The sequence below is a fragment of the Geotrypetes seraphini genome, chromosome 16 (genome assembly GCF_902459505.1).
Source record: "Geotrypetes seraphini chromosome 16, aGeoSer1.1, whole genome shotgun sequence".
In the NCBI taxonomy this organism is placed as follows: domain Eukaryota; kingdom Metazoa; phylum Chordata; class Amphibia; order Gymnophiona; family Dermophiidae; genus Geotrypetes; species Geotrypetes seraphini.
The window spans coordinates 20888976-20916796 of record NC_047099.1 but is presented as its reverse complement, the minus strand read 5'-3'; the positions used below and the strand labels follow the sequence as shown (position 1 = coordinate 20916796).

The 27821-nt window shown below is 45.0% G+C and overlaps 2 protein-coding genes across 2 annotated transcripts in view; both read right to left on the bottom strand.

The window, feature by feature from the left end:
• LOC117350030 (transmembrane 4 L6 family member 5-like) overlaps positions 1 to 27557 on the bottom strand; it is a 53110-nt gene extending 25553 nt beyond the window's left edge. The window contains exon 1 of the mRNA XM_033923914.1: positions 27320 to 27557. Coding sequence (XP_033779805.1) covers positions 27320 to 27519 — 200 coding nt within the window. The 5' untranslated portion in view covers positions 27520 to 27557. The remainder of the gene's footprint in view (positions 1 to 27319) is intronic.
• MBLAC1 (metallo-beta-lactamase domain containing 1) lies at positions 23796 to 27313 on the bottom strand. Its single transcript, XM_033923916.1, has 3 exons — positions 27196 to 27313; positions 25750 to 25927; positions 23796 to 25645 (listed from the first exon to the last, which is right to left on the bottom strand). The coding sequence occupies exon 3, from the start codon at positions 25551 to 25553 to the stop codon at positions 24903 to 24905; it is 651 nt and encodes a 216-aa protein (XP_033779807.1). The 5' UTR covers positions 25554 to 25645; positions 25750 to 25927; positions 27196 to 27313; the 3' UTR covers positions 23796 to 24902.
• Positions 27558 to 27821: the final 264 nt, after the last annotated feature.

Sequence of the window (27821 nt, the reverse complement as noted above, 5' to 3'; positions counted from 1 at the left end):
ACTAATCCCCCCATTTGGTAGCTGAACATCGGGTTCTTTCTCCCTATATGCATGACCTTGCATTTCCCTACATTAAAGTCCATCTGCCATTTATTCGCCCACTCCTCCAGTTTGTTTAGGTCCCTTTGTAGGTCCTCACACTCTTCCGCATTTCTAACCCTTCTACAGATTTTAGTGTCATCCGCAAATTTGACTTCACACTTCGTCCCCGTTTCCAGGTCATTTATAAATACATTGAACAGCAGCGGTCCGAGTACAGACCCTTGCGGAACTCCGCTCGTGATCTTCCTCCAGCCTGAGTAGTGACCCTTCACTCCAACCTTCTGCCTTCTGCCTGCCAACCAGTGTTTGACCCATCTGTGCACGTCCCCTTCCACCTCGTGGTTCCACAGCTTCCTAAGTAGCCGCTCATGGGGTACCTTGTCAAAGGCCTTTTTGAAGTCGAGGTAAATGATGTCTACAGGTTCCCCTTTGTCCAACTGACTGTTTACCCCCTCAAAGAAGTGCAGTAAGTTTGTTTGGCACGATCTTCCCTTGCAGGAGCCATGTTGGCTCGCTTTCATCAGCCCATTTTGCTCACAGATGCTGTCCTTTATCAGTGCTTCTACCATCTTGCCCGGAACCGATGTCAAACTTACCGGCCTATAGTTTCCCGGGTCTCCTCTTGACCTCTTTTTAAAGATAGGTGTAACATTTGCTATCTTCCAGTCCTCCGGGATCTCTCCAGTTTTCAAGGATAGGTTGCAAACTCGTTGGAGTATTCACGCTATCTCATTTCTTAGTTCTTTTAGTACCCTAGGGTGGATACTATCCGGGCCTGGTGATTTGTCGCTTTTCAATCTATCTATCTGTTGGAGGACATCCTCATGGCTCACCTCTATTGTTCAAATGTATAGCATGAAAAATATCAAACGGCTACCTCATAAATGCTAGGTTCATAGAAATAGGAACTTCTTCCTAGTTTCAAGTAGCAGCCTCATTCACAAACTTCTCAGATCCTTAGCGTCACCACTCAGAACTCAACGTATCATTGTTCTGAGCTTTACGTGGCAAATCGTCACTGGATCTGTGTATTATTTTATGTTATTTTTTAAGAGCTTAATTTATAGATTTAAATAGTATTCAACAACTTTAAATCGTTTTTCAATAGTCTTGGAATAATATACTTAGCTTTATATGCTGTACTTCGTTTAGTAAATGTCTATGGTAAACAGGGTGTCTTAGCCGACATGTTTCGCGGGAAACCGCTTTATCAAGGCTTCACCCCTAATAGAAAAAATAGACAATACTTTAGTGTCAACTCTTATTAAAGCAACCCGAAGTATATTTAGACTTTAAACATATACGACAGGCTTTAAAAATAGATTCTTACTTACTCATTCACTGTCAACCTCCTCGAATACTCTATAAAGGAGCCGGCAGCGTACTACCGATTAAATAACCGGGGAAGACGTGGAAGCCAGGCCCATTTACTGACGTGGGCTCTTGACATCACAGGCCCCGCCCCCTACAGTAACTTTAAATCATTTCTACGACTCTTCCCCCTAGCTGATTTTAGACCAGGATTAAACTAAAGACATCCACTCTAGTTCGATGTTTAACCCGTTTGGAATAACAGTATTTAAAGTGTAAATCCAACGTTGTTCCTTGTAATTTAAACTTTCTTCTAAATTTATCCTACCCACCCTCCCTAACGAAGTACAGCATATAAAGCTAAGTATATTATTCCAAGACTATTGAAAAACGATTTAAAGTTGTTGAATACTATTTAAATCTATAAATTAAGCTCTTAAAAAATAACATAAAATAATACACAGATCCAGTGACGATTTGCCACGTAAAGCTCAGAACAATGATACGTTGAGTTCTGAGTGGTGACGCTGAGGATCTGAGAAGCTTGTGAATGAGGCTGCTACTTGAAACTAGGAAGAAGTTCCTATTTCTATGAACCTATCACCTCTATTGTAGACTGTTTTTCTTCTTGGTCTCCATGGAAGATCACGTCAGGTTCTGGTACACCGGATGTGTCCTCGCTTGTGAAGACTGACGAGAAAAATTTGTTTAACCTGTCGGCTACCTCTTTTTCCTCCTTTATCACTCCTTTTCTGTCTCCATCATCCAAAGGTCCTACTTCCTCCCTTGCCGGTTGCTTCCCTTTAACATATCTGAAGAACGATTTGAAGTTTTTTGCCTCCCTGGCCAGCCTCTCTTCGTATTCTCTTTTTGCTTTCCTAACCACTTGATGACACTCTTTTTGGCTTTTCCTGTGTTCTTTCCAGTTCTCCCCAGAATGGTCCTTTTTCCATTTCCGGAATGATTTTTTCTTGTCTCCTATCGCTTTCTTCACCTCATTGTTTATCCATGCGGGATCTTTTGCTCGGTTTTTTTTGCACCCTTTTCTAAATCTGGGGATGTACATATGTTGTGCTTCTTGCACTGTGCATTTAAATAGAGACCAGGCTTGCTCTACGGTTTCTGTTTTTCTTGAGCTTTTTCTGAGTTTTACCAGATTGAAAGATTAGAGAAACTGGGCCTCTTCTCCCTCGAACAGAGGAGATTGAGAGGGGACATGATCGAGACATTCAAGGTACTGAAGGGGATGGACTTAGTAGATAAGGACAGGTTGTTCACCCTCTCCAAGGTAGGGAGAATGAGAGGGCACTCTCTAAAGTTAAAAGGGGATAGATTCCGTACAAACGTAAGGAAGTTCTTCTTCACCCAGAGAGTGGTGGAAAACTGGAACGCTCTTCTGAAGGCTGTCATAGGGGAAAACACCCTCCAGGGATTCAAGACAAAGTAGATAAAGACAGGTTGTTCACTTTCTCCAAGGTAGGGAGAACGAGAGGGCACTCTTTAAAGTTAAAAGGGGATAGATTCCGTATGAACGTAAGGAAGTTCTTCTTCACCCAGAGAGTGGTGGAAAACTGGAACGCTCTTCCGGAGTCTGTCATAGGGGAAAACACCCTCCAGGGATTCAAGACAAAGTTAGACAAGTTCCTGCTGAACCGAAACGTATGCAGGTAGGGCTAGTCTCAGGTATGGCGCTGGTCTTTGACCAAGGGCCGCCGCGTGAGCGGACTGCTGGGCATGATGAACCACTGGTCTGACCCAGCAGCGGCAATTCTGATGTTCTTATGTTCCAAGGTAGGGAGAACGAGAAGGCACTCTCTAAAATTGAAAGGGGATAGATTCCGTACAAACGTAAGGAAGTTCTTCTTCACCCAGAGAGTGGTAGAAAACTTGAATACTCTTCCGGAGTCTGTCTTAGGGGAAAACACCCTCCAGGGATTCAAGACAAAGTTAGACAAGTTCTTGCTGAACTGGAACGTAACCTTACCTCAGAGAGATCTCCATTGACCACTACCTTCTGTCGGCTTCCACTCAACCAATTCCTGACCCAGTCCGTCACTTTAGGGCTCATTCCTAGGATTACTAGATTTTGCATCCATAAGTCCTGGACGCATGCCCCATTCTACCCCCAGCCTTTTCTTGTTCCGCCCCGCCCTCTACCCTGCCCCATTCTGCCCTCAGTAAGCCTCTTCTTTTAATTAATGACGTCCGGGCCATGTCCGAAGGCCTCCGAGCATGCGCAGATGTGGGTGACATCATCCACGCCTGCTCAGAGGCCCTCCAAACGCAACCAGAGCTTTTCAAAACCCAGGCAAACTGCCGGATTTTGGAAAGTCCATCCAGGTATCTGGATATTCCTCCAAAAAAGAGGAAATGTCCTGGTTTTTCCGGACATCTGGAAACCCTACCCATACCAAGGTCACTCAAGTTTATTTATTAGACGTCTGTGGAACACTATCAAAGGCTTTGCTAAAATCTAAATACACCACATCTAGCGCTCTCCCTCTATCCAATTCTCTGGTCACCCAGTCAAAGAAATAGTTGAAACATTATAAAATACTTCAAGGAAAGGATAATGGGTGCATGAAAGGCTCGCAAGGGAAATGGTGGCAGCACAAAGAGTAACAGAATTTTTTAAAAAGCCTGGCATAAACCCAGAAAATCTTTAGTTTAAAGTTTATTTAAATTTCCTGATCTGCCTACTCTGGCGTACAGGCCTAGGCAGTTCACAATCTAAAAACAAACAACATAAATCAGAAAAGAACTCCATTGTGAGATGGGAAAGATTAGGGTTACCATATTTTGCGTCTTAAAAAATCACGGATGCTTGGTCACGCCACGTTCCGCCCCCCAGCCCCGCCCCTAGCATTCTGCTTCTTTTTAATTCCTGACCTCCAGGCCGTATCTGAGGGCCTTCGAGCATGCGCGGATGCATGCGACGTCTTCCGCGCATGCTCGGAGGCCCTCCAGACACGGGCAGAGCTTTCCAAAACCCCGACAAACTACCGGGTTTTGGAAAGTCCGTCTGGGCACCTGGACAGTCCTCTGAAAAGAGGACATATCTGAGCTTTCCCGGACATCAGATAACCCTAGGAAAGATCACCACTCATACAAATAAAATAAAAATAACATAAGACAAAAATGAAAGATTATACATACACTAGTCTTCATTTCCTCATGGCGATCTGCACGGGGCAGGAGCATAGGAAGATCGCTCCTGCCCCGAAAGCCCTCTAGTCCACCAGGTAAGGCCGGGAAGGCGGCAGGGAGGAAAAAAATATGGGTTATTTTAAAATTAAGACTGCTTTTTTTATTTTCCCCCTCCCCAGAAAAAAATTGTGATTATATGAAACCGCAAATGGAGAAACCGCGAATGGGGAGGGGGAAGTGTACTGCCTTTCTGTGTTACAAAAGAAAGTGGTTGACATTTTATTATTATGCATGTACTTTCTCTGCCCCTTAAGTTGGTGGGGGGTTTCCTACCTGGAGAAATGGAGGGATAAGTGTTGGGTTACCAGATGTCCGGGGCCATATCTGGAGGGCCTTTACATGTGCGCGGATGTCGACCTGATGATGTCACACATCTGCATGCGCGGAAGTCCTCCAGACACAGCCCCAAGCTCGGGGAAGGAGACACGAGGTCCATGTGGGGGCAGGGCAGGGCGGGGCAGGGCAGGGCGGGGCGGGGCCAGGTGTCCTCTTTGTTTTAAGAAGAAATCTGGTAACCTTAGCTAAGTGGACAGATACTAGATGGAAGGAAGGAACAGGAGGGGCAGATGCCGGGTTGAAGGTGGGAAAGGAGAGGAAAGATGCTGGATGGGGTGGAGAAAATAGAGTTAATGAGAGACTGGGGATTAAGAAGTGAAATAGGAGAGCAGTTGGCAAGCTGTAGGTAGACACAGTTAAAAGAAGAAAATTGAGGATTGGTTAGGGGTAGAGAATTACATCTGGACAGAGGCAGAGAATGACTTAAAGAAAACTGAAAGGAAAAAGAGGAGAGAAATTTGACAAAGGGACAGATAAAGAACGGTGTCAATTATGGTCCAAAATTAACAGACCTTTATTATCAGCTAGCATGTCTCAATCACTATTATTTTTAATGTGGAGAGCAATTTGGACTCCTTGTAAAAAGAAAAAAGTAAAACTTAACTCCTGATGATACTTGTTGGCATTTTTTTAAATCTCAAGGGACGCTACCACATATGCTCTTTTCATGTCCTAAGATCCAACCGTTTTGGATACCGATTTGGACCTTTATATGTAATATTTCTAACTGTACTACAGATCTATCCTTTGATATTATTATAATGCGCTCTTTAAATTTTGTACCTGTGAACACAAATTGATTGATATTATGATATCGATTGGTATCCAAGAAATCCTTCAACATTGGAAAATCGGCATCATTGTTGAATTTCACCTTTTGGTGGCATTCACTCTGCCTATACAAACGTTTTGAACAACATGCAATGGAAAAACTACAACTTCAACAGAAGACGTCCTCATTGACATATATTTGTATTCCTTATGAATAATTCTCTATATACTGCAACATATTATTGACTTCCTGATATGTTTCTATAATGTCCTTTTGACTTTTGAGAACTGTGGTAGTTATTGAATGGTTTTCTTTTTTATGCTAATTTTCAATAAAAAAAAGATTTGAACTTTAAAAAAAAAAAAAAATTGACAAAGGGACAGGATCCTGGCAAGATGAACGCAGAAACCAGAGACTGGGACCAACAATTGAAAAAAGTAAATGACCAGACAACAAAGCTATGCGCTAAAGAATTTGCGCTCTAGGATTATAGAATACTAAGTGAAGTTACACTTGTAAATGGAAATTAATGCCAATTTGTAGCTAATTTATCAATTAAGTTGCGCACACAACTGAAGGTATTCAATAAGAGCTATTCTATAAATTGTGCACTGAGCTGGGTGCCATTTATAGAACAGCGCGTGGCATTGGGATCCACGTCCAACTTTGGGTGTGAGGATTTACAACTGAAACATGGCATAAATCCCCGTGCATAAATTAGACGCAGATCCTCCCCCAATTCTATGATACCGCGTACATCTTTGGAAAACACCCATGCCCCTCCCACGGCCACACCCTCTTTTCAGTTACACGCTAAAAGATTTGCACGTGCATCTTTACAGAATAGCGCTTAGCTAGATGCGAGCTCAAATCCAAATTGTCGCCAATTCCGAGTACCTGGAAGACCGAGCTTCGCTCGGGACAGCGGGCTAAGCGATTATAATGAGGATGTTTATCGAGTTCTCTTGTGTGGCTATTTGACTACGGATTTGAAGCCTTCAACGTTGTTGTATGGAATGAACGGTGAAGAAAAATAATCTCCATAATGAATAAAATGTTTAAAGAAAACTGCAGGTGTAAACAAATGTTGGAATAGCAGGGATAAAGTGGGTTGAGATAGCAACGTCCATGTGGTGTGTTGTGTTCGACACATCGGAAGAACCTCCACACAGTAATTCCTCTGGGCCCTATTTGATTTTATTTCTGTGTCCCTCTGTAGGGTTCGGGTACTGCCTGCAGATTTCAAATCTTTACATACTTGTATGTGCAGTGCATGGGCAATGCCTTTTAGTCCCCTTTGTTCTGGGCACGTATGGGTAATAGATTCTGTTGTTTGGGGGACAGTGCTCAGTCACCCAGAGTTCAACCAGTGACAATGGGTTTTGGGTTGGGGTTTTTTTTTTTTCCAATTAAGGTTAACCAAATCCAGTACTTCAACTGGTGCTCCTGTCCTAGTTGTGTTCTACAGTTTAAAAAACAAAAACAAAAACAAAAGAAAAGTGTTCTTCCCCCCCCCCTCTCTCACAGAGGCTTCTCAGGGCTCCGGGATGTTAGGTTTGCGGCTGAGGAGGGCTGTTGACTGCAGTGTACCACTCTGTGGATCTGGCCTGGCTTTTGGTGGGGTTTTTGGCAGCAGCACTATTCCAGTGTCCCGCTAGCTGTCTCAAGCCACGGCACACTAAAGCTAGTAGCTGCAGCTCGAGGCCTGCAGGTGCGCAGGTGTCGCCATGACATCACCTGCACATGCGACTTCATCACTTCGATGGCCGCGCACGCGCGAAGGCCCTACAGAAGGGCCCCGAGACACCAGTGGGGGGTGCTAGAAGGGAAGAGGGCCGGAGAGGTGCTAGCACCCACTGATTGAATACAGGATGTGCCTCTCGCCACGAGTTAGTACTCTAAGTTCTCTTTTCTTAACGTCATTCAGCGGGTTGATCTTGTGATGTATAGCGAATCTAATCTGCCTGCAATTTATGATCATTTGCGATCACGACCCCTCTGGATGACCCCTCAAATAAATTTTACTGAACTTCAGACCTAGCTAAATCATTTTCTCACACCCAAAAACCATAGATTCAGTCCATTTCATAAAAATCCTTAGAGCTGTTTTTTAACATAAAAGTGACAAGACATCCAAACATACAATTATTCCTCACTCTTTATATTATAGGATAATTGTTAAGCGCCCCATTACTGGCGCCAACTAGCTCATTACTCAAATTTATGTACGCCAATTGGACGAGGGGCCCAAATTTGGGTGTCAGGTCAAAAGCGCGCCGGGACAAAGGCGTGAGCAGACAATTGAGTGCAGTGCGGATGTGCGCGCCAAAGAAAATTACTGTTTTTAGGGCTCCAACGGGGGGGGCATGGGGGGGAACCCCCCACTTTACTTAATACAAATCGCGCCGCGTTGTGGGGGCGTTGTGGGGGGTTTGGGGGGCTCTAACCCCCCAAATTTTACTGAAAACTTAACTTTTTCCCTAAAAACAGGGAAAAAGTGAAGTTTACAGTAAAATGTGGGGGGTTACAAACCCCAAACCCCCCACAACGCCGGCGCAATTTGTAGTAAGTAAACTGGGGGTACTCCCCAACAAAACCCCCCGTCGGAGCCCCTAAAAACAGTAATTTTCTTCGGCGCGCGCCTCCGTCTTGCGCTCAGTTGTCGGCACGCGCCTTTGTCTTGCGCGTTGTTGTCTATGAACCCAAATTTGCACATGCCGTTAGAATGCCATTTATAAAATGCGGGGCTGAGTGCAAAATTGGGCGTGCATTGAATAAAAAGGCAAAATCAAAGCAATAGCAATGATTGCAATGCCATCTATGCAGGACTACCTCAAACCCAAATACGTAGACTAGAAGCCATTCAAAATACAGCAATCCGCTTAATTTCCCATGCTTCACGTTCTGATCGTCTCGCTCTACTGTTTCTTCAGCATTACTGGCTCCCAATTCCTTTTCGTAAACAATTCAAAATCCTTATTTTAACTTTTTAAATCGATTCATAGTAACAGACTTTATTATCTATTCTTATTGCCACCTAGAATTTTACGTTCCTTGAATGACCAATGCCTTCATTTCCCTCCTGTTTATTCTGTTCACTATTGGCCTTTTTTACAAAGCCGCGCTAACGGCCCCGAAGCTCATAGAGATTTAAAGGGCTTTCGGGGCTGTTTCCACGCGGCTTTGTAAAAGAGGCCATATGAGCTAACTAGGAACAGAGCTTTACCATCTTTATGGAATTCTCTTCCTAAAGAAGTTTGTCTCAAATTGATATATTTGAAATTTAGGAAACCTTTGAAGACATTTCTGTTTGAAAAAGCTTATTTCATTCAGTTGAATGTTGCTGGGGTTGAGAAAGTTTACTAAAGATGCAGTTTGCAGAGAAGTACATTTTTAAAAATTTTTTTTTATTTTATTCTTATATATTTTATTGTCCTTTATTTTTATTTATTTATTTCTTCCATTTGTGCGTCGCACATACCTAACAAGTTCTAGGCAACATTATAGAGGAAGGAGTTAGAAGAGGGAAGGAAGGAATGGAGAAGAGAGGAGAGAAGAATGTAAAACAGTGGTTCTTAACCTGGGTTCGACCGAACCCCAGGGGTTCGGTGAGTCAGTCTCACGGGTTCGGCGGAGGTCAAAACACACCTCCGACTCATATAGCGCTTCGGTCACGTTCAATCATCTATCAGTTATTCAGTGATTTTGATCAAGACTGATCGTGTACTCGGTTTCTTGATCTATCAATCAACAGCAGAAGTCACACTGATTTGCAGTAAATTTCATTATTATGTGATTATTATTCGAAATATAGGAGAACTTTTTTGTTTTCAAAATTTATATTATTTTTCCCCTCGCTGTATACCTATGTTTTGAATTTGTAAAAATCATATTTTATTTTTCCAATAAAGAAGGGTTCGGTGAACACGCATATGAAACTGGTGGGGTTCAGTACCTCCAACAAGGTTAAGAACCACTGATGTAGAATATTTCATAGAAATTCCTAACTTTACAGATAGGAGCACCATCAATGTAAATGATATGTAAATACTTTACTATTGATTTGTAGCTCCTTTCTCTTTTAACATTTTGTAAACCACCTTGTTATTGCATATTAAATAAAACTAAACCATTGAAACTTAAACCAATTGCAGAGATGGGAAGGTCAGAGGTCAGCTGGAGTATGTTGTATTTTTGTTATATATTGTTTGTAACATTTAAGCATACATCGCTTTGATGTTTTTAAGGCACTGGACCAAATCTGTAAATAAACTAGATTACATAAGCATTGCAAGGGAAGTGACATGAGTGGAGAGCAGACAGATCTCACAGTCCTTATCTACTGTAAGAGAGCAGTGTTCAAAACCCACCCAAGTGCAAAGTCTGTGCCCTTGGAGTCTGCACATGATTTCCCTTTGAAATTCCGCACAGGTGGAACTGGCCTACGGACTCTATACCTGTTTTCCATGTGGGTGATATTTGGCAAAAACAACCCCCCCCCCCAAAAACAAACAAACCAGCAGATGTATAAGCTCCAGTGTCTTTATTAGTATCAAACAAAAGTGGTCCCAGGTTTATATATCCAGACTTCTAACTGAATTAAAAAAAAAAAAACCACTCAACATATTTCAGTGCCTTGGGGGGGACCATAATAAAAAAACCAGACATCCAAAGAGCATCCTAAATCAGCACTTGGATGTCCTAATCGCAAAATGACAAGTTTCTTCAATAGCAACTCATCATCAGAGATGCTGAGGCTGAAGCATCCCAAATAATAAGATTTGCCACACCGAGGAATGAGATTGAAAGCCAAAAAGTGACCGTTTTCAGGCAGTATCAATCTAGAATGATTTAAGTGTAGTATCCACAGATGGATCCAAAATTGGCTGATGGATAGGAAGCAGAGGGTAGTAGTAAAAGGACACTACTCTGACTGGAAAGAGGTCACGAGTGGTGTCCCCCAGGGGTCAGTGTTGGGACCGCTGCTGTTCAATATATTCATTAACGATCTGGAAACAGGCACAAAATGTGAAGTTATCAAGTTCGCGGATGATACAAAACTCTCCAACAGGGTCAAAACTGTTGAGGAATGCAAAGAACTACAGAGCGACCTGAACAAACTGTGCGAGTGGGCAAAAAGATGGCAGATGAGCTTCAATGTGGAGAAATGTAAGGTCTTGCACATCGGGAAAGGGAACCCCATGTACAGCTATACGATGGGAGGAAGGGAGATGGGGAAAGGCACCCTAGAAAAAGACCTGGGGGTATTGGTGGATACAACAATGAAGCCAGCGGCGCAATGTGCAGCGGCCTCAAAGAAAGCGAACAGAATGCTGGGCATAATCAAAAAAGGTATCACTACCAGAACGAAGGAGGTCATCCTGCCATTGTATAGAGCAATGGTGCGACCACATCTGGAATACTGTGTCCAATACTGGTCGCCGTACCTTAGGAAAGACATGGCGATACTTGAGAGGGTCCAGAGGAGAGCAACTAGGATGATAAAGGGAATGGAGAACCTTTCATATGCCGAAAGGTTGGACAAACTGGGGCTCTTTACCCTGGAAAAGCGGAGACTGAGAGGAGACATGATACAGATGTATAAAATCATGAAAGGCATAGAGAGGGTGGATAGGGACAGATTCTTCAGACTAGCGGGGACAACAAAAACAAGAGGTCACTCAGAAAAACTGAGAGGGGACAGATTCAAAACGAATGCAAGGAAGTTTTTCTTCACTCAGAGGGTGGTGGACACCTGGAACACGCTTCCAAAGGAGGTAATAGGACAGAGTACAATACTGGGTTTCAAAAAGGGACTGGATGACTTCCTGAAAGAGAAGGGGATTACAGGGTATAGATAGAAGGTTACACTACAGGACAAAAGCGAAAAGCATATGTGAGTTTTAGGGTAGGAGCACTATCGGGTCCTGGACCTGAGGGGCCGCCGCGTGAGCGGACTGCCGGGCACGATGGACCTCCGGTCTGACCCGACAGAGGCAAGTCTTATGTTCTTATGTTCTTATTGGTTTGCAAATGAACCAAGGCAGCATTCAATGATACTGGTTTTTATTTGGAGCCGCTAAAAGAATACAGACAAAGCGGGGAGCAATTTGGGTAAACTTTTAAAGCTGAAAAATGTAAGTACATCGATTTTAGAGAACTACTACTACTATTTATTATTTCTATAGCACTGAAAGGCGTACATAGCGCCGTACATTTTAACACACAGTAGACAGTCCCTGCTCAGAAGAGCTTACAATCTAATTTACACAAGTCATTTCAGGGTTTGGGGAGGTTATAGTGAGTATAGATATCTGACAGCAGTAAAGAAAAAGGACAAGAGGACACAGTAGGCAGGAAAGTGTGCTGAGATTTCTTCCTACTGGTTGCGCCACTTGGCTTTCTTCTCTAAAGCTTGCCTATCATGAAAGCAGTGATCAAGAACAGTGCACTGGTACTGAACTCAAAGAGTATGAACGTAAGAAACCTTTCAAATGAGTGAGACTCGATAGCTCTGCATCATGGGTAATTAATTCACCCTGATTCTAAAATGAATCCAACTAAATCAGAAGGTCTCAAATTTTTTTTTTTTACCCACAATGTCAAGTTAAACCAAAGAAAAAAAAGGGGGTAAACTTCCGACTCAATATAGATATTGTTATCTATTAAGGTAATCAGCAAACATGCTCACTTTTAAATCTAAATAAACAGAGAAAAAACTGACTATAATGAAAAGCTGGTCTCAAGAGAGTAATCATATGGTACGCTCAGATATTTTTCTATACCGCCATAGTCAGGCGACTTCTAGGCGGTTCACATTGGAAGAAGGCTGGACAGTCAGCGAATGATAAGGAGCCTAAAATAGAAAAGTTACATAAACAAGGTACATACTAATTTAAGTTCCATGGGTAAAGAATACATGAAACTCCAGAAGAGGGGGAGGTAACCCCCTCCTGTGTTTAAGAGTTTACCATCCAGTCATAGCGAACTTCACATTCGAGGTTACTCTGACACTTGAAATTCAATTTGTATTTTTAACTTCTTTTCAATGTATAATTCCGTTGCATTTAGTTTTATACGTTAAAGTTTGCATATAAAAGATCACTGGAGTACTAGATAAACTTCACTTATCTTTTGCAAAATGTTCTAGGGGGTCCCAACGTGGCCCCGTTTCGACATCTGCTTCAAAAGACCCAGTTGAAGATTTGCATAGTTCTCAATCCGAAGTAGAATGTTAACAAATACTTAAATATCCGTGATTCTTGATATTATCGCTTATCAGAGTTTGCACAATGTTTCCAACCGGCCGTATAACGGAATTATACATTGAAAAGAAGTTAAAAATACAAATTGAATTTCAAGTCTCAGAGTAACCTCGAATGTGCAGTTCGCTATGACTGGTGGTAAACTCTTAAACACTAGAAAGGGTTACCTCCTCCTCTTCTGGAGTTTCATATATCTGAGCGTATCATATGAATATAGGATATATATAATATATCCTATATATGAATATATATGAATATAGAATATAGGAAGCTTTACTGACTTCCAGATTTGGATACACTTTTCCTGTTTGAGCTGGAAACACTTTTAAATCTAGGCAGCACCGGAGTCCTACGAGACCGCTAAGATTGTAGGAACTAGGAAGGCAGTTTATGAAGGTTCCGCAGATGAAGATTGAATCGATCAAAACAACTTTATTGCACAATTTGTGAAGGTCACAAACATCCAGAAGTCGGGAGATTCAAAATCTAGCCAGCGCTGGAGTCCTACGAGACCGCTAAGATAAATGCCAGTGCTTTAGAAGTAACACTTTCACAAGATTGCTGTTTTTGTTCTTGTTTTTGGGTTGAATGATAAATGGTGCATTTTCAATATCCCGTGTTCCCTTTTGTTGCTGCTGTCACTGCCCTGAAACAAGATAAAAACAACCACACAATGGGCCAATAGAAAGATAACCGTTGGGGGTTAGTGAGTATGTATGGCCGCCTGCTCTTTAATAGACAAAAGACATGTCAGCCAGCTCTCAGCAGCTATTGTAAAGGAACAGAACAGCCTGCTTTTTGAAAAAAATAGAACGCTATGACTGATTTAAGTTTATACATTATTTTTAGCTGTAGGTGGATGGAGGAACTGGTCAGATGATTAGAACCTGCTTCGCAGGATGGGGATCTGGAATGGCTTTGAGTCATAAGAGATCATAGAAACATAGATGAAACATAGAAGATGACGGCAGAAAAGGGCTATAGCCCATCAAGTCTGCCCACTCTGCTTACCCACCCCCTGTCTATGCCCTAATGACCCAATTTCCTTATCTTGACTCTCGTAGGGATCCCACATGGGTATCCCATTTCTTCTTAAAGTCTGGCACGCTGTCTGCCTCGATCACCTGCACTGGAAGCTTGTTCCAATGATCAACCACTCTCTCTGTGAAGAAATACTTTCTGGTGTCGCCATGAAATTTTCCGCCCCTGAGTTTGAGCGGGTGCCCTCTTGTGGCCGAGGGTCCCTTGAGAAAGAAAATATCATCTTCCACTTCGACACGTCCCGTGAGGTACTTAAATGTTTCGATCATGTTTCCCCTCTCCCTACGTTCCTCGAGAGTGTAGAGCTGCAATTTGTTCAGTCTCTCTTCGTACGAGAGACCCTTGAGCCCCGAGATCATCCTGGTGGCCGTCTGCTGAACCGATTCAATTCTGCACACATCTTTACTGTAATGTGGCCTCAAGAATTGCACACAGTACTCCAGATGAGATCTCATCATGGCCCTGTACAACGGCATTATGACTTCAGGCTTTCGGCTGACAAAACTTCTATTGATACAACCCAATATCAGTGGTTCTTAACCTTGTTGGAGGTACTGAACCCCACCAGTTTCATATGCGTGTTCACCGAACCCTTCTTTATTCCCTTAGTTTTGCCGGAGCTAGACTAGAATTACTCAACTTGGCATTGCAAATCATGCAATTAGGACGCTGACTCCCATCACGTTCCGTTATACATGTGAATCCATATTGTACATATTTGTCCGACCACTTTCGTATTTTGCTCGACATAGTTAGTAAGGGATTAAAATATTAAGATAGGTATCACACGACGTACCATCACAACAGTTACAATTCAACTACTGTGCGCATCAAATCCCTTGCAGCACAGATAGGCCAAGCGATGTTGCGTGATCACCTGCAGCCAATTATGGACAAGCGGGGCGTATCATCACGAATCATAAGCGCTTCGGTCACGTTCAATCATCTATCAGTTAAATCACAAATTTTGATCAGGAATTGATGGATATATATAAGGCGTTAGTTACAGTTTGATAGATCAAGAAACCGAGTACACGATCGGTCTTGATCAAAATCACTGAATAACTGATAGATGATTGAACGTGACCGAAGCGCTATATGAGTCGGAGGTGTGTTTTGACCTCCGCCGAACCCGTGAGACTGACTCACTGAACCCCTGGGGTTCGGTCGAACCCAGGTTAAGAACCACTGCCTTAGATGAAGCCTTCTCCACTTGATTGGCAGTTTTCATGTCTGCACTGATGATTACTCCTAAATCTTGTTCTGCTGAAATCCTAGTTAAAGTTTCTCCGTTCAAGAAGTACGTCCTGCATGGATTTCCGCTTCCATGATTTACTATGATACCCTCCTCCTCCTTTTGATTTAGATTAGCAAGTGAGCATGTTTGCCGATTACATTAATAGATATCAACATCTATATTGAGTAGGAAGCTTACTCCCTTTTTTTCCTTTGGTCTAAAATTAATCCAGCCATCTTTCTCTCCTTCTATGCTCCTGGTTTCCCTTTGCAGATTGTAAGGGTCAATGCTGAGCTTTAATCATGCTTGAGGGCAGTGGTCATAATCCCCCCTCCCCTGCTGCCACTGTACATTACCAATGCTAAGAGCACAGAGCTGTCGTAACCGCCGACTCAGGTTCTAATCCCACCCCTGCCACCCTTTTGTATGGGTGACCTCAAGGGGACAGCATGCGGATGAACCATTAGGAAAGGGCAGGACAGAGGCAGTTTCCCTATATGCCTGCATTTTCTTTGGCCCTTGCCTGTTATACTAACAAGGGGCGTTCAATAGAGGGAAAGGGACCAGTGGTTCTCAGTACAGCTGCAGCCCCGAGTCCTGTTGATCCCCCCCATAGTCAGAGGGTTCAGAGACTTCCTGAAGCTCAAAAGGAGCAGGATGAATCTTCAGCTTGAACCCTGCTCAACCCCTAGGTCTAATACTTAAAAAGCAGGAAGAGACAAGGTAAATCACAGGTGCCCTGACCCTCGCAGACTTTTGCCTGCTCTCTCTCTCTTATCTCTCCCTTATTGGCACTGTATATTATTATTTTTATTAATAAACATCAGCAACTTTGACTTCCTCTTATCTGTCTCTTCATAATCACTGTATATTAGTATTCATGTTTTTTTATTTAATAAATAGCAACAACCTTGACTGCCCTATGCCCTGGACCCTGATAAGGTTTCAAGGCAGCACTTCTGTGTTAACCCTTTCAGGACCATAAGGATCGTAGGCCAATTTTTGTGGTTTTGACGACATTTTTATGGTAAAAAGGGCTTGCAGATGCCAAAAAATTGATTTTTTTTTGTGAAATATCATTATTTTTTTAAAAAAAAATCAAACTTCTGGCTTATGGACAGTGTGGCAAGTGAATCTTCTCGTCAATCTGGCAACGACGCTAATGAATGAATGTCGGAACCAGTTTGTTTACATAAAGGCAGTATCCTATGGAATCCGTACATATCAAATTTAGAACTGTAGACTATCCCAATCAAAATTTATAGGATTTTAAAGTTATGGGACAAATATGTCCCTTGGTCCTGAAAGGGTTAAGGCCCAAATTCTCTAATGGCACCATAAGTTAGGCAGCGGTAGACACCCTGCTGCGGCCTAACTTAACCCCCCTTTTACAAAACCAAAGTGCGGTTTTAGCGCTGGCCGCAGCAGTAACAGCCCCGACGCACATAAGAATGCTTTGGACGTCAGAGCTGTTACCGCCGTGGCTGGCGTTGGAAACCACGCTACGATCTTGTAAAAAGGGGGGTGGGGGTTGAGGGGATGTAATTGTTTTAATTGGTGTTAAACAGCGCGGTAAACCGACTGCCATTTAAAACCCAATTAAAAATTTTAAAAAAATATACACATCTCCAAAAAAAGGAGGCTGTAATCACATCTACAGAGGTGCCTGAGGTTCAAAGCAGGTGCGGTTTACGCTGGAAATGACCTCAGGCACCGTTAGATGTCTCGGTAGACGCGATTCTCATCAAACATAGGCATCATAGAGAATGACATGGGGACAAATTTGTCACCGTCCCCGCAGGATCTCAAAATCCCTATCCCGTCCCTGTTCCATTCCTGCAAGCTCTGCCTTAACCGCATAAGCCACAGGCACTTATGATTTTAAAGGGTTTGAGGCTTGCGCAGATGAGGACGGAGCTTAGGCATTGGTGGAATGAGGCATTATGACATCACAATCTGAATTCTAGAACGTGGCTACTTATGATTTTAAAGGGTTTGAGGCTTGCGCAGATGAGGACGGAGCTTAGGCATTGGTGGAATGAGGCATTATGACATCACAATCTGAATTCTAGAATGTGGCTACTTATGATTTTAAAGGGTTTGAGGCTTGCGCAGATGAGGACAGAGCTTAGGCATTGGTGGAATGAGGCATTATGACATCACAATCTGAGCTCTAGAATGTGGCTACTTATGATTTTAAAGGGTTTGAGGCTTGCGCAGATGAGGACGGAGCTTAGGCATTGGTGGAATGAGGTATTATGACATCACAATCTAGAATGTTGCTACTTAGGATTTTAAAGGGTTTGAGGCTTGTGCAGATGAGGACAGAGCTTGCAGGAATGGGGCAGGGATAGAGCTTGCGGGGATAGGAACAGAGAGATCTATGGGAATGGGGAAAGTTTGTCCCCGGGTCATTCTCTAAGCCTTCAAAACCCTGGCCTACATTTAACGGTAGGTGCGATTCTGCAAACGACGCTGTAGCACGATCAGCAGTGTTTCTAAGGCTGCTGTCGATGTAGGCGCTGTTTGCATAATCAGGCCCTAAATGTTTTTACCACTGAGCAGAGGTGAAGCCTCTGGGGGTCCTCACTCAGATTGGGACAGGGCTGGTATTGTGTGTGTATGCCTCAGAGTCAGCCACTGACCCATGGCTGCATGCACAGTGAGGAAGTCTCACTGTGATGTTTCAAGGAGTGGTTTGCCATTGCCTTCTCCCACACAGTGTGTGGCTCCACCATGTTGCTGCTGCTCAACATAGGGCCCTGCAGCCTACAGCACCTGGTATTCCCCAGTGGTCTCCCATCCAGACCTGTCCTTGCTGAGCTTCCAATAGCAAGAGCAGGCCTAACCAGGGCAGCCAGGTCATAGGCAGGGCTGGCATTAGCAGGGTGCAAACAGGGTACTTGCCCTGGGCTCCCGTGTCAGAAAAGGCCTTAACACTGCGAGATTGGGGACTCCATTCCAAATTTCTGTCCTGAGCCTCAACTTTGTAAAACACTGGCTGGTGCACACTAAGAGAAACAGTACTAGATGAACATGCTAGAAGACCCTCATCAAACCTCACCACTAGGAATCTGACATAGCGGGAGGACCCTCACCAAAATAAAACAGAGACTAGGAACTGTATTTTTCTTGCATATACTGCCATCAAAGAGCTGGAGTTAAAGGAAGTCATTACATGTTTTAACCTCATAACTTCACCCTAGCTGTAATCTTTACCTTTGCCCCTCAGTGCCAGGCTGTGATTATCACTGCTGAGATCCCCACTTCCTTCTTAGAATGAGTGGTTAATAATCTCTTTAATACTCAGAGTTGCCAAGCTACACCTTTCCTGGAGAGGTCAGTCCTGGTTTTGAACTTACATCCTAATGACAGTGTGGGAGTTGTAATCCCCGATTCTATTCACTGAATCAAGCCCCAAAACGTATCAAGATTGGGTTCTCAAGATAGCCAGGGCTGGCATAAAATCTCTCTTGGAACCAGGCAACTTGGCAGCTCCACAACAATGCACCTTCCACCTATGGATTGGCTTCCCCTTGTACTGTGGGAAATCAGAGGGATAACACTGTCAACGCCAGTCTCACCGGAACTTCCCTGCAGGCCCTATGTGTTAGTTATAAGCAGGGTCTGAGTTTCCAAATCCCACCCACTCCAGATAAAGCTGTTTATTTTAGGAGCTGGAGAAAGTGCAAAACCCAAGCTGAAGATAACAGACATTGATCCGTTACATAAGCATAAGAGGTCCTGGGCATGTGAAGTCAATTTCTCAGGTCTGCAAACCCCCTTTTCCCTACCTCCTTATGGGAGAGAGGGGGTTGCATGATCACACCAATGTTCACCCTCTCTCCCATGAAGCACTTGCATCTCTCTGTTGATTTGCTCTCATGGATTACTTGGACAGGAAGCATGCAGTTCCACTCCATCCCCTCCTAAGCTCTCCGAGGGGGTGCAGGGCTTATAGGGTACTATTTTTTCCTACTGATTTGGGGGGGTTGGGGAGAAATAACCCACCCATAACCCTTAACACAGCTATAAAGATCTTGGGGACATGTCTGGATCTGCTGATTTCATCCTGAATCCAGGTGTGCCATTATCAGATAAGAGTTTTCATAGCTCTTTCTATAATTGATACAATAAACATTAAACTGTTGTTTTAAGACCGCCAATAAAGAAACCCAAGGTTCAACAACTAGAACACATCGTCCAGGAGGCTGGGGAATAAAGAGAGAACTTTCTATTTGCAGTTTCTTGACCTATTGCCTATTGCACAAGATGCTGCGTGGTTTTTAATATGCAGATCATAAGGACAGACATAATAAAAGCAATATCCCCCAGATTCTACATAGATTGCTCAAAATTAGGCACCCAACTGAATTATATAACAAGTCACTAATCAATTATGGACATTAATTGGCTCCAATTTGGACTTTTACACATGCATCTGCCTAAATACTATTAAGGTTGCACCCATAAATTATCTCAGGTGCAACCCCAACGAGGCATGGCCATGGGAGGGGCATAGGTGGGTAAGAGGCATTCCAAAAATATGGATGCAGTGTTTCCCAAATCAGTTTTGGAGTATCCCCTTGCCAGTCAGTTGTTCAGGATACACTACTCCTCAAAGATATGCCAAACTCACACATAAGCCTGAGAGGTGGAAAGTCCCCAGGAACCCGAGAGGATGGAGATCACATTATCTGAATAACCTTTCTTACCTAGGAGTTCCCTTTCAAGAGCCAAGCCTTAAGACAAAAGGGACCTGGATCAAACATTGGAATGGGACCCTGCGTCAGAAGGTCAGGCGAGAGGGGCAACGGAAGAGGATCTGCCATGAGAAGACAAACCAGATCCACGTACCACGGGTGCCTGGACCAGTCCAGAGCCACAAGGATAACATGGCCGAGGTGATGAGCAATGCAAAAAAGGACTCTGACCCCCATTGGCCACAGGGAGAAAACGTACAGGAGACCAGCCGTTGGCCAAGGCTTCACCAGAGCATTCAGCCCCTTGGACTGAAGAACCCTGGCACTGACACTCATAGCCATCAGGTTCATGACCAGTGGGCCCCAAGCCTGCACAATCAACTCGAAGGCTGCGGGGCACCACTTGCCAGGATCCAGCATGTGACTGCAGAAGTCCGCCTGGACGTTCTCCATACCTAGAATGTGGGAAGCCGAGATGTCTAGAAGATGAGATTCTGCCCAAGCCATGAGCAGAAAAGCTTCTTGCATCACCAGTCGACTCTTGGATCCCCCCTAACGACTGATGTAAGCCACCGCTGTGGCATTGTCCGAGAAAAACCTGAACTGACTTGCTCATCAGCAACGTCTGGAATGCTAGTAACACCAAGCAAATGGCTCTGGTCTCCAGAACATTGATAGACCAGGACACCTCCTCTGGAGACCAGCTGCCCCGAGCAGAGTGACTGAGACACTGAGCTCCCCAACTGAGCAGACTGGCGTCTGTGAAAAGCACTGTCCACTGAGGCTGATCCCTGCAGACTGAAAGACTGTAGCCACCAGTGGAGGCTGCGACAAACTAACCCCTGAAGAGGAAAGGGGAAAGTCCAGATCTTGCATCTGAGGTGACCACCGCCGGAGCACAGCATACTGAAGTGGGCGCATGTGAGCCCAAGCCCACCTGACCATGTCCAGGGAGACCACCATCGACCAAGACCTGTAGAAAATCCTGTGCCCTGTGCACACTCAGGCCTCTGGGAGGAATAATCTCTTCAAGCTGGTGTCAAAGAGAACCCCAAGGTACTCCAGGCGCCAAGACAAAGCCAACAGGCTTTTGAACAAGTTGACAACTCATCCCAGCGACTGCAGGAACTCCATAACCCGAGCCGTAACCCGGGAGCTCTCCTCACAGGACTTTGCTCGAATAAACCAGTCGTCCATATAGGGATGAACTAGAATACCCTCCTTGTGTAAGGCCATCGCCATGACCACCATAATCTTGGTAAAAGTCCAAGAAGCCGTGGCTAGACCAAAAGGAAGCACACAAACTGATAATGTTTTCCCAAAATTGCAAAGCGAAGGAAACGCTGGTGGGAGGCCCAAATCGGAACATGCAGGTAGCCCTCCGTCAATAGAGAGAAGTCAGAAATTCCCCAGGCTGGATCGCCAGAATGACAGATCTCATGCTCTCCATGCAAAAAGACGGAACCCGGAGTGCCCTGTTGACACTTTTCAGATCCAAAATGGGCCGAAAAGTCCCCTTTTTCTTGGGCACCATGAAGTAAATGGAATTAGAGAATGACACGGTGACAAAATTCATCACCGTTCCCGTCCCCGCGGATAACTGAGGGAAACCATCTTCATGTCATTCTTTAAGGAGAGAGGGAAGAATCAGAGTATGAATGGCCACAACCACTGACCCTCAAGCTTTGTTTTGAAGAATGCTGGTGTTGAAGGACTGAGGTTGAAATAGACACTAGAAAATGACATGGGATTATTTCCCGCGGTTATCCACAGGGACGGGAACGGTGATGAATTTTGTCACCATGTCATTCTCTAAATGGAATACCTGCCCGTGCGAAACTCCCGAGCAGGCACTGGAACCACCGCTTTGAGGTCGAGCAACCTTTGCCGTGTCCGACGAAAAGCCTGCTTCTTCCAAGCCGTCTAACAAGAGAGGAAACGATCTGGCAAGGACAGGGAAAACTCCAGAGCATATCCATCCCGAATCACTTCCAGGACCCACTATTCCGTTGTGATCTTGACCTACCCCTGGTAAACTGGGTGGGCAACAGAGGGGCCCCAGGAGGAGTCATGAACTCCCCCCACCCCCTCCGATGGGCACCCTGAAAGGACTACATGTGCTGAAAGAAACGGCCCCTGGAAGGAAACAAAGCTGTCTCCCAACCAGGGCGGTAATGACGAAAATCACACATATGCCCCCAGGCAATGCCATCCTGCAAAAGCGGGATAGAACGGTCCTCTGGAAGACAGGGCACCTTAGAGTCAGTCAAAGCCTGAACCAACTTGTCCAAATTCTCGCCAATTAAGAAAGAACCCCCAAAAGGGAAATTTAGTATGCTTGGCCTTAGATGACACATCCACCGACCAACCCTAGAGCTACAGGGTACAGCAAGCACCACTCCAAGAGCCATTAGACTTGGTCGATGCCCGCAGCAGATCATACATGGCATCTATCCAGCCTGTATTAAATACCTGCATTAATATAGGCTGCTACGAGAAAGGCTACAGCAGAACATTCCAATTCTAATCTCACTCCTTGTCACTCAAGACAGTCTGTAACCTACGTGTGGAGCATACAAAGGTACTGATCCTACTGCTAGGGATAGGGATTTAATAGATTGCTTGGAGAAGGTGTATTAAGTGGTTTACAATCGGGTACAAAAACAAGCAAAGAATCCAAGAAAACTGCAGAAAAATATCAAATCGGACAACAAAAGCAAAAACTACAGTAATGGTGTACAAGACACCAAGTCTTTAATGAACAATCATAAATATAATCATAAAACAGTTTGTATCCAAAAGGGTTGATGAACTAGGACCAGACACGGTTCGTGTTTCAAAGAAACATTCCTTCTTCAGGGGGTCCTAAAATGTATCATATACAAAGAAACCTGACGGATAACAACTAGCGGCATCTGTATTGGTGAACAACTAAGCAAGCTGTGAGCTCACACAGCTTGCTTCGTTGTTCACCAACATAGTTGTCTCCAGTTGTTATTCATCAGGTTTCTTTGTATATGTGTTTTAAGAAAGGGTTGGACAAGTTCCTGGAGGAAAAGTCCATAGTCTGTTATTGAGAAAGACTGTATCGGTAGCATGGAATATTGCTACACCTTGGGTTTTGGACCTGGGTTGGCCACCGTGAGAATGGGCTACTGGGCTTGATGGACCATTGGTCTGACCCAATAAGGCTATTCTCACATTCTTCCAAACACAGACCGTGTCATTTACAATCAGGTACTCAAGCATCTTCCCTATCTGTCCAAGCAGGCTCACAGTCTATCTAATGTACCTGCTGCCACCAGTCTTTTCTGACCTGGAGCTGAAAGCATATTTTTGTGATACCTGCATAGCCCATGGCTCCTGCCATGTACTGGAACTTATACTATAAGTTTGCAAAAGCTAGGATACTCTCTGTTGGGATTTTCCCGACCAAAGGTATGTAAATATATTGTGCAAATATGACTGAGGAGCTAGTGCAAACATTTTTCTAGACATGCTTGCTGATTTATTGATTAAACTAGTCTTTAAGCCCGTTACATTAACGGGTGCTAGAATATGTGTGTGTGTCTGTATTTATTTATTTCTCTCTCTCTCTCCTTAGCCTGTTTCTGTATTTCTTTCTTTCTGTCTTTCTTTATTCTCGGCTGTCCACCACCACCCCTTGTCTGCTCCCCCTGTCCATTCTCCCTTCCTTTTTCTTCCCATGTGTCCACCACCACCCCTTCACTGGTCCCCTTATCCAGCAGCAGCCCTTCTCCCTTTGTTTTAACTCCCCCCCTGTCCAGCAGCACCTCTTTCCTGCTCCCCCTATCCAGCAGGAGGCCTCTCTTCCTTTTTCTGCCCCCCCCCCCCGTCCAGCAGTAGCCTTTGTCCCTTACTTTTAACTCCCCCTGTCCAGTAGTACTTTTCCCTTCCCTGCTTCCCCTGTCCAAGATACTACCTGTCCCCAACCAATCACACCCCTACCCCTAAAGCAAAGCAAGTTAATTTCTTATAGCCAAGAAATCACACCCCTCCCCCCAAAGGAAAGCAAGATCGTTTCTTGTGTCCAACAAATCACACCTCTTCCCCCACAATGGAAAGCAAGATTGCTCCCTGGGCCCTTTCCCCAGCACACCCACCCCTGGCCTTTATCTAATCAATGCAGGATAGTTCACAGCTTCCCCAGCATACACCCTTCACCCAAAACAAACCGCAAGTATTTTTTCCTGCCCAGCAAACTGCTGTAAAAAAACAACCTTCTAAATCGGCAGTTAGTTTTGCTTACGTCGGTTGCTAGGGCTGCGAATACATTTTCTTCAATGTCGGTGCAAGGGAAAGAATCTGCCAAGTGTCCCTTACTTTCAGAGGCAGCTGGGGCAGGGCTTGCTGTAGGCTCCTTTTGTAAGTGGGGAGCCGAGCTGAAGGGAAAGCCAGCAGCTGCTGCAGCGCAAGTATTCTTTTTCACAGGGAGGCTGTTATTTGGTGACACGGTTACAGCCGGCTGGAGTTTTTTTTCGGCGCTTCCCTTCCCGCCCCTTGAAGTGTCACCTCGGCTCCTCTCGATCCCCACCAGCGTCGGAAGCCTTCTCCGACGCTGGTGCGGCTCCTGAGAGGAGCCAACAGGAGAGCAGGATGTCCAGCGCTGGGGTCCATGGTGGCTTCGTGCTTATCCGCGGCGGCCTGCAGCTGCTGACAGCCGCCACGGCTGCGTCTTTTAACTAAAAAATGCAATACGGCAGGGAGGCCAGACCGTAAGCCGCGCATGCGCACTTCCTATGGGTCGCTACAGCTCACGGAAAACGGACACACGCGATGGGAGTGCGCATGCGTGGCCTAGCGTTTTATTATATTTAATTCCAGGCATCAGGTTTCTAATCAATAACATCAAATCAGAGTGCCAGGCACTGTTCTCACCAGGATCTTTCCCAATGTGTGGGGCAGTCACATGACTGCACTTGGTCCTGCAGGCCTCTCTCCCCAATCAAACCTACAGGAAGAGGAAATCAGTGCAGTGTTAGCCCGCTACTGGCTCGGATGACACGGAAAGGTGGCCCATGGCCAGGAATCACCACATCTGCCATCATCAGGACCTTCTGCCGATTCGCTTCCTGGAGACCTGGGTTCTCGCTGAGTTCCCTCCACGTCCCCTCATCCTCCTCACGTTCAAAGAGATCACCTGCTACTACCACAGTGCCTTGAGCTGTACCTCGGACAAGCACACTGATATCAGAGCCAGTGTGCCCTGGAGTAGGAATTACCTCTAGCCAACTGTCGATGACATAGGAGACCCCTGCTTTAAAGTCATGGGCCAGATAGTGGTCCCTTTTACAGATATCATAGGACACCAGGAAAGTAGCGTCTGAGAAGAGGTTCAGGTTACCTACATGATCTGAGTGTCCATGAGTACAAATCACATGTGTGACATCAACAGGCTGGAGTCCATGGCTTGCTAATTGCTGCAGGATGAGCTCCTGGTCCCAGGGGCTTCCCGTGTCCACCATGATGATATGTGGCCCTTTAATAAGGGTAATACTCCCATCTGCTCTTATATTGCCCCTCTGGTCTGCTTCTGCGTAACCCTCCTTGATGACAAATACAGAGTATGGATCTCCCTGGATCTCAAGGGTACCCAAAGGCTCTGTGCAGGTGGACATCCTCACTGCAGGAGACTCCCTGGTTTATAATGCTCCTTGGGTCAGCCTTCCACAAATTCAGCCAGGCTGCTTCAGCTAGGCTTACAGATATTCTGTCAAAAGAAAAGAACAGCATGATAATCATTCCTAGGCTGGGCCCTCTTCTACTTGGCGATGGGAGGCAGGGTTGATTAATTTATTGGGATTTAGCTCATACTTTTTCAGTAGTACTTCAAGGTGCGTTGCATTACTTCCCTGTTCCTGAGGCAACAGAGGGTTATGTCACTGGTCCAAGATCACAAGAAACAGCAGCATGATTGTCAGACTGGTGCTCTAACCACTAGGTCACTCCTTCACTCTTCCCCAAAAATGGAAAGATGACAAACCTCACTCCTCTAAAAAAAAGGATTCTGGATTACAATTGTTATTTAATGTGTACTATTCTTTTTTGTATTCTTTGCAAGCAATACATATTACAAAGAGCAGTAAATTCTTGTTACCTAAGGGATCCTTTTGCTAATGTATGCTTACCACAGGTTAGCATGTACCACTGCAAGACACACACAGGCATCTCGTGGTAGGTTTTGCATGTGCACGTGCTACCCACACACTAAAAAAATAGTTTTTTAATTTTTAGCACTAGAGGCGAAGAGAAGGTGTGTTCTGTGCTAATTGTTTATGGCAGCTACATTGCTGTGCACTGTGGTTAGAGCGCGAGGTGTCAGTAGGTGTTCACGTGCTAATGGAGAATCAGATAATGTGGAGCCCACCCATGATAAATATTAAACGTCAATACATTCAATTTAAACCTAATACGAGCTTCTAAGGCAGGGGTGTCCAATGTCGGTCCTCGAGGGCCGCAATCCAGTCAGGTTTTCAGGATTTCCCCAATGAATATGCATGCGATCTATTAGCATACAATGAAAGCAGTGCATGCAAATAGACCTCATGTATATTCATTGGGGAAATCCTGAAAATCCGACAGGACTGCGGCCCTCGAGGACCGACATTGGACACCCCTGTTCTAAGGCAACCAGTGCAGAGATCAACACCGGAGATACGTAATTATACTTACTAGCGATAATACAAGTCCAGCTGCAGTATTCTGAATAGTTTACATTTTTTTTTTTTAAATTAATAGTTTAGTTAGTACAATCCACATATCCAGAATTATAATCTGACCAGAAAACGTAAATGCATCACACAGAGAGCAGCCCCTGAGCTGTGCTTTGCAAGTCTGAAGGAATGTGGGAGAAATGGACAAAACCAACAGACCAAAGATCAGTTCTCCCTCTCCTCCAGACAAGATACCTGACCCGGCTGACTAGCTCCCCAGGGCCAGATCGGTCGAGCCAGGGCCTGCAGGAACTTGTCTGGCTCCAGAAAAAAAAGAAAGGGAGAACAAACTGAGACATCTGGCTTTTATTTCAATTGAAAGCCATGGAGGTAAAAACCGGGCTGTCTCAGTTCATCCTCCTTTTTCTGGATCCATATGGGAACCCTAGTCTTGCTTTTCTCAGAAAAATCAGTATTACAAATCCTTGCAGGCCCTGGGGCAGAACCAAGACTTTTAATCCTTTTAACCTGTCAGTCTGGAAGCATGTGGGCTACCCAGGCTTGGGGCCCTCGACTTGCCTTTCAGGAACAGGAACTGTGCACTTACCATTGGCATCAAACCCCCCCGCCCCCCATCCAATCCCGAGAATGGAACAATCTGCTGTACTCCGTCGGCACTGGAATCTCCCAACTCCCGGAGCCGGGAGGGTGAATTTAAAAGGTTACATCACCTCTGTGCGCTCTGGCGCGCTGGCCTACGCTCCCGAGAGGCGCCGGCAGGTCCTGGAAGCGGCGTAGAGGGCGGCGCCGGAACAGAAGGGGCCGGGAAGAGTCCGTGAATTTTAGGGCGCTTTCTCCGCCGGAACGCCGAGAGGCAATTTCTTCGTGACGGCCGCTGCCTCCGTCCCCCCCCCCCCCGGGAGGTTTGCATTTCGCCAGGCAGCGCCGCGCCAACGCTCTGAGCTGCCAGGACCCGGAGGAGGGGGCGGGAACCGCCAGGCGCAAGATGGCGGGCGGGCTACGCGCGGGAGACACTAGTAGAGGCTTCTCGTAGCCCTAATACACTGTGGGCGAGGAAGGAAGTCTTATATCTCTAATATAACCCCCCCCCCAAAAAAAAAAAAAAAAAAAAAAAGAGTGACAGCGTGGAAAAGAAGAGAGCCAATATACTGGGAGAGTATAGGGACGTCTTACAATACAACCAGCGAGAGCATGACAGTGTGGGAGAGAGAT

Coding starts and splice junctions, on each gene's coding strand:
- MBLAC1 (XM_033923916.1), bottom strand. CDS start 25,553: ATGTCCACCTGCACAGAGCCTTTGGGTACCCTTGAGATCCAGGGAGAT.